Genomic DNA, 11115 nt, shown 5'->3' on the forward strand with positions numbered 1-11115 from the left:
CTTGTTGTGACACTAAACTTCAGCTTGTTTCTTCATAAAAGCTCAACTGAGATAACTTTTTCCTTCAATCTGAGTTCACACAGTGAGTGATGAGTGACTTTGATCTAATTCTCTTCTGTTTTCTATAACATTCTTTTCTTTTCTATACCCAGTTCTATGCAGGCATGTATAAAGGTTCTAGGACTTGTTTTGTTTGTATCTTTCTTTGTACAAATTAACCAGTTTCTTAATAACACAAAAACAGGATATTTTTATGAACTTAGGTTCTTGATTTTCTCTGACTTAGATATGTTCATGAATCCTAAATATTGAAATCAGAAATCTTGTTTTGTTGACTCTCATCATGAGTGCAGTTTGAACCCAGGCTGATGTAACTTCTGGACCAATGAAGTTTCAAAAAAGAAAAAAAAAATTGTTCTGGAGTGGACAAAAGTTCTGAACTCTACATTTAAAATAAAAAAGTGTGTATATTGTGTATGAGTTCATGTGTGTATGTCAAGCTGTAGTTAGTTTCTTAGTCTAAAATGGCAATTAGTTTCTTCCTTTTAATTTTCTTCATCCTGAGGGTTCCCGGGTCTTGACTGTGTCTGAAATTTAGTTTGTCATTGATTATAGGCGGATCTGCTGGAAACTTGAACAAAAAGAAGAAGGAAAAAAAAAAAAAAAAAAAAAAACTCTGCACTATGGACTATGGTGCCTTGATGCCAAATTCTTCTTCCTGTGGGACATTGTATGACACAACCATGGAAGGGGACTTCATGGATGAGATTTTATTTGAAGGATGCTGGTTGCAGAGCAATGCCGGATTCAACCTTCTGCAGCAGCAGCAGCAGCCGGTTTGTCCTCCGATTTCTCAGGCTCTAACTGACCATCCTTCACATTACTTTCCTCCTTATGATCATCAGTCTAACAGCACTGTTGCTCATTTGAGTACGAGCCCCCATCAGCAAATCTATCAAGAAGAAAACACAGATGGAAGTTATCCTGAATCCCACTCTAGTTTTGTAGTTGAAGGCAACACTGAGGCAGGCAGGAGGTTGTGGATTGGTCCCAGGGCAAAATCCAGGCCCTTCATCTTCTGTGAAAGAGAGGCTAATGCTGGCCATTGGATACTTGAAAGAATGCACAAAAGGCAGAGATGTGCTTATTCAAATTTGGGTGCCTATTAAGAGAGGAGGCAGGCAATATCTCACCACTCATGATCAGCCATTCTCTCTTGACCCAAACTCCAAGAGTCTTGCAGGCTACAGAAATGTTTCCAAAGATTACCAGTTCATAACTGAGGAGGATTCAGCTGAGTCTGTCGGGTTGCCCAGTAGAGCCTTTCTGGGGAAGTTGCTTGAGTGGACTCCCGATGTTCGTTTCTTCAGAAGCTACGAGTACCCTCGTATCGATTATGCTCAGCAGTACGATGTTCGGGATTCTCTGGCCCTTCCCATCTTTGAAAACGGCAGTGGAACTTGCTTGGGGGTCGTTGAGATTGTAATGGCTCCTCAAAAGGTCAATGATCGTCCAGAACTTGAATATGTCTGCCAAGCGCTTGAGGTCTCTTCTTTCTTCAAATTCTTCTTCAGAAATTCTAATTATAAGTAGACTTCAGAAAAAGCTTCAGAAATTTTGATTATATATCTCTGAAGAAGTATGAGAAAATCATTAATTTCAGTGAATTATATTAATGATTAGTTAATTAAATAGTAGCTCACATCCACACATATTTTGCTCGTCATGCCATGCAAGTATCTATATGTTGTCTTTCCATTTGGCCCAAAAAAAAAAAAAAAAAAAAAACTATTTTCATTCATTTGTGTTGCACAAAATTTGTTGTGCTGATATGGAAATTGACTCTCAGATTCCTCACATGTTCTTCATTGTGATTTTTGCTACTGCATTAAAAATAATTGTTAGGAGTTTAAAAAATCTTTAATAAATTTATAAAGGCTGAGTTTTGTGTCTTCCTCAACTGAGGAGACTGATCTTGTACTTATAGGCAAAAAATTACTATGTTGCAAGCAACCAAGTACAAACTGGATATACAATGATTATTTATGTTCTAACCAAATAAAGCATATTGATTTGCAGGCTGTTGATCTCAGGAGCTCTCAGAACTTCTGGCCCTTGTGTGTAAAGGTAAGAGGATGGCACAGCAGAACAGAAACTTCGATTATCTTACAATTCATTCCTAATATCACAGATGTGCTTACTGCTCTTTTTTTGTCTTGTCAGACGCATGATGAGCTGTACCAAGCTGCCTTGACTGAAATAGTAGAGGTGTTAGCATCTGTCTGCAAGACTCATAGATTGCCTTTGGCTCAGACTTGGGCTCCATGTATCCAACAAGGCAAAGGCGGATGCCGACACTCTGATGAGAACTATGCTCGTTGTGTTTCGATAGTGGATGCTGCTTGCTTTGTGGCTGATCTTGACATACTGGGCTTCCATGAAGCGTGCTCTGAGCATCACCTGTTTCAAGGTCAAGGAATTGTTGGAACAGCATTCACAATAAACAAACCGTGTTTTGCAACTGACATAAAAGCCTTTAGCAAGACGGAATATCCTCTCTCTCACCATGCTAGGATGTTTGGGCTGCATGCTGCTGTAGCAATTCCCTTTCGAAGTGTCTATACTGGACCAGCTGATTTGGTCCTGGAATTTTTCTTACCTAAGGATTGCCAAGACCCTGAAGAACAGAAACAGATGCTCAACTCACTGTGCATTGTTATACAGCAGGCTTGTCAGAGTCTACATATGAACGTAGACAAAGAACTCAAAGAGGAAATCATGTTCCCAATCAGGGAACCAGTTATTGGTTCAGATGGAGGACTTCATACAGAAGAAACTCAGAGACTGATATCTTCTCCCCCCGAAGAGCCCTCTGGAAAAGAGTCTTCCTGGATTGCACATATGATTGAGGCCCAACAGAAGGGTAAAGGCGTCTCTGTCTCATTGGATTATCAAACAGAAGAACCTAAGGAAGAGTTCAAGGTGACAACCCATTGGGGTAACACTCAGGGGAGCTTACACAGTGGGCAGGTATTTTCAGAATTTGGGCAGCTCCATCAAAGTTCTGGATCACATGGAAATGTTGAGGGTGGTGCAGACTCTTATTCTTTTGGTGGGCATCGCACATCAGGTGGCAGAAAAGCCGGTGAGAAGAGGAGGACAAAGACAGAGAAGAGAATCAGCTTGCCAGTTCTTCGGCAATATTTCGCAGGGAGTCTAAAAGATGCTTCCAAAAGCATTGGAGGTAGGAGAAAATCCATTACATATACATACAACTAGTACTTTTCTGATATTTTTCAGATTAAATATTCAACATGACAACTCAATGATATATACACCTAGTGCACTGTCTAAAATCCTTTCTTAATGCTATAATTAGATTCTGCTAAAGCCATTTCAAGAAAACTCTTTGAAACAAAATTTCCTTCTTGCATCTAAATGCAGGGTCTAGGCATAACCTTATTTTCCGATAAAAAAAGAAAAAGAAAAAGAAGGCATAACCTTGTTATGTTCCTTGACATTTAGACTTTTTCTGTTCCTGATTTCAAGTAGCAGCCCTGCATACTCCTTGTAAGAAGAGGCTGGATTGTTTTACCTTAGAGTTAGGGCGTCAGAGATACGTTTATCTCAAGTCATTTGACTTCAGTCAGGAAACTATTGGCTAAAATCTCAATCAAGTTCTAAGCTACCACATGGATTTTGCCCTCCATCAATTTAGTTGGCAGTTCTATTCACTCTCTCCAGAGATTTTTAGCGAATAGCTAGCTCACCAATAATCTCTTACACACTTTGTTTCATATGCAGTTTGCCCCACTACTCTGAAAAGGATATGCAGGCAACATGGGATTACCCGATGGCCTTCTCGAAAGATAAAAAAGGTAGGCCACTCTCTCAAGAAACTCCAGCTCGTGATCGACTCAGTCCAGGGTGCGGAGGGTGCTATTCATATTGGTTCCTTCTACTCAAGCTTCCCAGAGTTGAACTTTCCGAAGTTTCCAGGGTCTGGTCAGTATTCATCGATGAATATGAGCGACCATTCCAAGCAAGTAAACCCTCAACAACATGATCAGAGTGGCTTGTATAGCCATGTAACCACTACAAAGTCTCCATCCTCGTCATGCAGTCAGACTTCTGGTCCAAATGTCTGTGTTGCTGGAGCACAACAGCATACAATTACTATCAACACCTTGGGTAGTGGAGATTCTTTAATGACAGAAGACCCTGTTGGAGTGCTAAAGAGAGCTTGCGGCGATGCAGACTTACATGCCTCATTTCAAGAGGAAACAAAGCTTATCCATAGATCCCAAAGCCATAAATCCTTCAGTGACAACCTGAGTTATGAGAACTTATCTCCCTTACCAGGAAGCAGTGGCCAGAGCTTGCGGGATGGGGGCGTTTACAGAGTAAAAGCTACTTTCAGAGATGAAAAAAAAAAGGTTCAGCATGCTACCAAACTGTAGTTTCAGAGATTTGCAACTAGAGATTGCAAGAAGATTCAATTTAGATGATATCAGTAGAACTGGGATCAAGCACCTGGACGATGATTGCGAGTGGGTTCTTTTAAATTGTGATGCTGATCTTGAAGAGTGCATGGAGATATACAGCTCATCTCCAGGCCGCACAGTCAGGCTCTGCCTTCAACAAGTTTTTCATCCAAATCTAGCAGCCTCTTTTGGCAACAGCCGCCCATCCTAACATTATCATCACTATTGCAGTTTTCTACTTGGCACATGTTTAGGATCAAAGAGTGTACAGTTGTCATCTGGTGGAGTTGTTAGAAAGGAATTATGTTGATGGTTGGTTGAGAACTTAGGAATCTGTTCACAGTTTTATGTCAGCATAAAAAGTCATTTCATCTTATTTTGTAGATCAAATGGTTAATCAAGCTGAAATAATTTGAATTATGTTATTATTTATTTATTTATTAGGACCACACTTAGCCATCCTAGGCTGTATAAATCATGAAATTACATATCTGGCAGTTTTCATCTGTGAAACTGCCATTGTATGAACATTCTATTTGGTGCTATTCAGTATCTAAGGTTGTATTTAAAGGCTTAGGGTGCAGTAAATACGTCACATATTATTGTCAAAGAGGAGAAACAAGAAATATGTTTGTGAAATTTGTGTATATATTTTCGTGTGTGTGTTTCTATGTGACAAGTACGATGAGACAGCAACTGTAGAGAATATATATCTACATGTTTTATAAATTTCACAAATTTGACATTTTATTTACAGAAGTTATACCTGGCGTAAAATATGGATCTATTTACAGACTAGGAATACAGGCACAATGGACCCAAGCAAGCAAATATCAGATATGAGAAACACAATTCAGTGTGAAAGAACCAAGGGAGACAACAATTGAGCAGAGTGCCTAGGCCAATATGAGGTTTTCAATGGGCAGATGGAGATCTCACAACTGAGTAGAGGCGATACTTGGGGAACCATGTCCTCGAATGACGAAGGCAGATCTTGTGGCGTGCATCCTCTAGAGGTAACAACTAGGGTTCTAGCTTCCTTCAACTTTGGCGCCAGTCAGTCTAGTCAAATTATTACCGCAAAGTAGGAAAATATGATTTATAGCGACCAATGCCATTTCATACTAAAGCATAATGCCCAAACAAAAGTAGCATATTGGTAGGAATACCAAGCCCAATCAAGTTCACTCAACACACATAAGGATGAAACACCTGAAAAAAGATAGATTGGTTGAGCTTTAGTGCTAGAAATTAAGTTACTATAGCAGGTAGCGGCAAGTATATAAAGAGACCACAAAAGTTTGGACCTTCACAAGCAGATGATAATTATTCACCTAGTTTGTTAATTGCTATTCAACAACAATGCAAAACTATGGTACAGAAACCATTTTTTGGTTAAAGAGAATTCTAGAAAAAGAAAGTCAAACCAACAGCCTAAAACAAAGTGAGCTGCATGAGATCTTGCATACCAACAGCCTAACACGAAGAGCTCATTGATTTCTAGTTAGTGCAATCTATCCTTGGAGGGATTTCAGTCTAATTGTGCTGTAAGATATCTAACATAAGACAAAGTAATTACGTTTATTCACTGAGCAAGCTTGGCTGCTAATCCTACATGGGATTTTGACAAGACTTACTGCTGGGTTCTCATTGATTTCACATTGCCTGCCACTCATGAGAATATATAATTTTTTTTCAAGGGAGACAAGTCAAAATGAGAAAAACCAATTATACCTGGAATCATAAAGGTTGATTTCTTTCTTGGCTTTATTTTTGGGGTTCCCTTATCTCTCCAACCTACTCCACGAAATTGTTCACTGAATCTCAGTAATCAATAAATTCGTTTTTCTGGGACTGCAAACTCGTTAGACTCCCTCGACCCCAGCCTTTCTGTACCCGCTTAAGGGTTTTCAGTGCAATTCCACTGCCATCATCTCTGTGAAAAAACAAAGGTAAGAGTTACCAGTTTAGGAATATCATCACAGACTACAAAGTTGATAATAAAATTAAGAAAGGCTAGATTGCACCAATCAAAACCTTAAAGGGCTTCAAGCATCAAGTTCAAGGCACCATTTGAAAATCAACGATGCAGTAACTTAAGTGGAGCCAGGATTTGTGACTACAGCGGTGTGATAAAGAATCTAATGAAATTGAATATGGGCAGGCCTGACTCAGCCATGAAGCTTATTAAATGACTATTTGAGGCTCTTCATCAAATGCCTTGCCCCTCCCCTTAGAAGAAAAATGATTGCATATTCACTCAAGGTTATGGCAGAAACAAGTAAAGTTATTGGGTTATTTGTAACGTTTGGTATATTGTATGAATAAGATATACCATCATTCTTTATGGTATTTGTTTCTAAGACTGGAGAGGTTCCTTATGCGCAAACAGAAATAAGTTGCACACTGGAGAGAGGGAGAAGATAAAAAAAATACAACTCATGAAAATATCAATTCAAAAGTAAATTAAGTACAGAAACCAATATGGTCCAGTTATAACCACAAAACAATGTCAGAATGTGATTAACCAAAAGGGAAGTTAAGAAGAAACAAATCATGTATAACCTTTCATCCACCATACCTGTGCACTATGGTCTGCCAATCACTTCCACCATTGTTACTTGGTTTTCCACCAATTATTTCCCTCTCGATTCGGTAAACCTTATCTCCTACCCTACCTTCTGACTCCATGTCCATCATTGCCTCTGCAAGTTCATCAGCCTCCTGCTTATTTCCCCTTTTACTCAAGCCATCAATTACTGGCAGGAATGATGCTGGATCAAACCCATATCCTTTATTCTTCATCGTGTGAAGAATACTGCTGGCATCCTCTAACTTTTCATCCTTGCAAAGTCTGTCAATGAGATCTTTGTAGAGGAAATTCCCAAGATAAAAATACCTGTCCAATGCAACTTCAAATAGCGCTTTAGCTTTCAAGATTTCCCCTCCAGCAAGCAACTCATTGAACATCAAACTATATAAGACTTCCTTGTGGCCACATACACTTAAAGCAATGTCAAATACCTCATGTGTGACTCCAAAATCACATGCCTTGCAGAAAGCTTTAATTAATATTCTGAAGGTAGAAATATTAGGAGATATGCCCTTCTGCAGCATTTCATCTAAAAGAGAAGTGGCGTCTTTGACTCTCTCTCCTTCACAGAGACAATTCATCATATAATTATAAGTGCATACATCAGGAGTGACTCCTCTCTCTCTCATCTCATCCATGAGTCCATATATTTCAAATATTTGCTTTTTACTCCCTAAGCCCAGTACTAGTGAATTATAAGTTTGAATGCTCTTGTTGCAACCTTTCTTCTCCATGTCCTTCAACACCCGAAAAGCAGATGATATCCTTCCTTGTTTACAAAAACTATTTATAAACATATCATAAATCACTGAATCAGGGTGCAAGTTTTTCCCCATCATCTCCATGAACTTCTTCTTAGCTTCATCAAGCCTCCCAGCCTTGCATAACCCACTAATTATGGTTGAATACGTGATCAAATCAGGGATGCATTTCTTCCCATTATTACTATCGTCAACCAGGCCAATAAAGGAGTTTCCTAGGTTTCCAAGAGCCGCACTTCCATGAGTCCACATCCCACTCACAATTTCAATTGCCTTGTCCAATTTCCCATCGTTGCATAGACCATCAATCACAATATTGCAGGTCACAGTATCTAAGCCATAACCTCTCTCATTCATCTTTTGCAGAAGTTCCTCTGCTTCTGATGTTCTTCCCTCTTTCCACAGGCTATGCAGCAAAATGTTGCAAGTGTGAGTATTTGGGAAGCAATTATTCATCATCATCTCATGCAAAATATTGCTGGCTTCAAATACCTTCCCTTTATTGCAGAACCCATGGAGTAAAGTACTGTAGGTCACCGTATCTGGGGAAATATTGTTTCTTACCATCAGAGTCATCACCATTCTGGCATCACGGAGCATCCCGTTTTTGCATAAGCCATTTATCACAATGTTATATGAGTAAATATTAGGTTCTATACCCTTATCTACCATCTCTTTAAGAACCAGTCGTGCCTCTAAGAGCTTCCCATTCTTGACCAAACCCAACAACCATATGTTATAACTCTCTAAATTAATAAAATTGCCTGCCTTTTCCATAGATTTGAACAAGTTCTCCGCTTCTTCTAACATATCTTCCCTGCAAAATCCTTGTAACATCAAATTATACGTTACAACATTAGGTTGAGGCAGTCCCATCTCTTGATCTATATGCATATCTCTAAATATTCTAGAAGCTTCAAGGATTTTTCCTGCACTACAGAGAGCCGAAATCCTAGAATTGAATGTAACGGCATCTGGAAGCATTCCATCCTCTCTCATCCTCTCTACCAATTTCTCAGCATCATCAGTCTTGCTTTGCTTACAAAAGCTAGAAATCAAAGTATTATACACAACCCTATTTGGCAAAAGATTACAACTCCTCATCTGATCCAAAACCTCCAATCCTCTGACAGCCAGCCCAGCTCTACAATACCCACGAACCAAAATCCCAACACTGTACTCATTCGGTTGACAACCCTTCTCACGCATTTTGTCAAACACCTCCCGAGCGTCATCCAAACGATCCGATTCACACAGGGAACAAATCAAAAGATTAAAAGTATAAGTTTCAGGCTTCATCCCCGAGACGATCATATCCTTATACAACCACAACACGAAATCTACATGCTTCTCCCTAAGAGAGGACTCAACAAGCAAATTATACAAATAAACAGAAGGGGGCTCATCAGGGAATCGGCTGCGGAGATCTTTAAAACAGGAAACGGCCATATCGGAGAGGCTCGACTTGGCCAAGAACCGCACAAGCGAAACGAGGCAAGGGCGAAGGGTTTCGCTGGGCTGCGAGACGAGAAGGAGCTGGCGAAGGCTATCGATTTCATGGTGCATTTTCGAGTCGATGAGGATGCGGGTAACGATGGGTAGGGAGCGGAGGCAGAGATCTGAAGAGGAGGAGGAGGTGGGTGAGGAGAGAATACGCTTGAAGAGGTGCCATGCTAGTTTGGGATTGTTGGTGTTCTTGAACAAAGCTTTGGTGAGTGAGGTTGTTGGGTCCATGGAATGCGTTAACGATCCTCTCATAACCTTCCGTTCTCTTTTAATTTTGGTGTGGCGGGAGAGGAATGAATAGCTTATAGCTCAACTAACGAACTTTCAAAAAAGAAAATTAAAGAGAGAAATGAGGCCCGGCCCATAATATTTTTACATTTATTTAACAAATATGTTAATAAATAAACCAAAAATTTCAAATTCGGATCCGAAAATGTTGAAAATGATTGCAGTTGGAAAATTCCGAATTTGTAACAATATACTTATAATTTTAGCTTGTAATAATGTTCATAGCAAGGTATAAAATATCGATAGTCTAAAAATACAGAAATTTTGATGGAAATATCGAGATATTATCAATATCGATAAAAATTGAATAAAAACCACGGAAATTGTAAATAAAAAAAAATTGAAATTTTTTTATTGAAACTTTGAAGGATGTTTATTTCGTCAATTATCTATTAGTTTATCACAAAAAATTTAGAAGGAAATGCAATGCATGATAGGTTTAACTGATTTAAGTTGATTATATAGAGAGCTGACAAACACTGTTAGTGTAGAAAAGATATAATAATTAATGAAAGAAGATCAAACACACCATAACCATTTATATATAATGATTTACTACAATATTTTACATTTTATACATTGCATAATAAAATACATGAGTAACTTAGTACTACATATAGTTCCTCTTTGCGTATTATCACAAAAACATAAGCAACATGGTGGTTAAGGCATTGGAGGAGTGAAATGACAGGAGTTTGGATCCCCTTTGTTCACGTGCTTTGTGTTTTTTTTTTCCTTTTTTCTATTACATCGACATTTTTGATATTATAGCGATATTTTGACAAAATATTGTTGAAGTGTGAGCGAAATTATTGACATTGATATTATCGATATTTATACGATATGTGTATGGATACGTTCCGAAATATCCGTGATCCGAAAAAATAATAATATCCTCGATATTTCATCGATATTATTGATATTTTAGACTATGATTCGCAATATTCATACTAAAATAAAATAAAATAAAATAAAAACTTTTTTGTCAAATTAAACATACTATATTTACAAATTCCGAAAATTGGAAACTAGGTTCCAAAAATTGGGAAACAATACTAGGGGTGGGCATCGGGACCGGAAAACCGGAACACCGAACCGAACAGGTGAAAAAAAACCGGAAAAAAAACCGGTTGACCAAAAAAATCAACAAACCGGACCGGAACCGGACCGAACCGGTTCCAACCGGTTCCGGTTCTGGTTTTACATCTCTCCGCACCGGACCGGACCGAACCGGACCGGTCATATATTTTATATTTATATTTTTACAAAATTTTAAAATCTAATGCCATTTTTTAACTTCTATAATCACTAATTTTCCAAGTTCAACTTCAAAAAATTTCTAAATGTATGAATTGGATTATTTGTTCATTTTTAAGCTAAAAAAATAAGTTATTTATTATAATTTTTTTATTAAAAAAAGTTAAAAAAAAAATTTTTTTTAAAAAAAATTAAAAAAATAATAAATTAATAATCCGGTTCAAAA

General features: G+C 38.3%; 2 protein-coding genes across 3 annotated transcripts; one reads left to right on the forward strand and one right to left on the reverse strand.

Moving 5' to 3' along the window:
- On the forward strand, positions 684–4925 carry LOC18768551 (protein NLP2). Its single transcript, XM_020553577.1, is given in 6 exon segments — positions 684–1058; positions 1060–1545; positions 2080–2127; positions 2236–3244; positions 3805–4427; positions 4429–4925. Coding segments are annotated over 6 exon segments (2808 nt in total). The 3' UTR covers positions 4696–4925.
- LOC18768731 (pentatricopeptide repeat-containing protein At2g17140) lies at positions 2383–9623 on the reverse strand. 2 transcript variants are annotated; one of them, XM_020553842.1, is made up of 3 exons: positions 7066–9623; positions 6219–6420; positions 2383–2460 (listed from the first exon to the last, which is right to left on the reverse strand). In XM_020553842.1, exons 1-2 carry the CDS (start codon positions 9594–9596, stop codon positions 6309–6311), a joined length of 2643 nt encoding a protein of 880 aa, XP_020409431.1. In that variant the 5' UTR covers positions 9597–9623; the 3' UTR covers positions 2383–2460; positions 6219–6308. The 2 variants fall into 2 exon arrangements, with proteins under 2 accessions (XP_020409431.1, XP_007200313.2); XM_007200251.2 differs by lacking the exon at positions 2383–2460 and adding an exon at positions 5172–5696.

Source organism: Prunus persica, chromosome G8 (assembly GCF_000346465.2).
Source record: "Prunus persica cultivar Lovell chromosome G8, Prunus_persica_NCBIv2, whole genome shotgun sequence".
NCBI classification, from domain to species: domain Eukaryota; kingdom Viridiplantae; phylum Streptophyta; class Magnoliopsida; order Rosales; family Rosaceae; genus Prunus; species Prunus persica.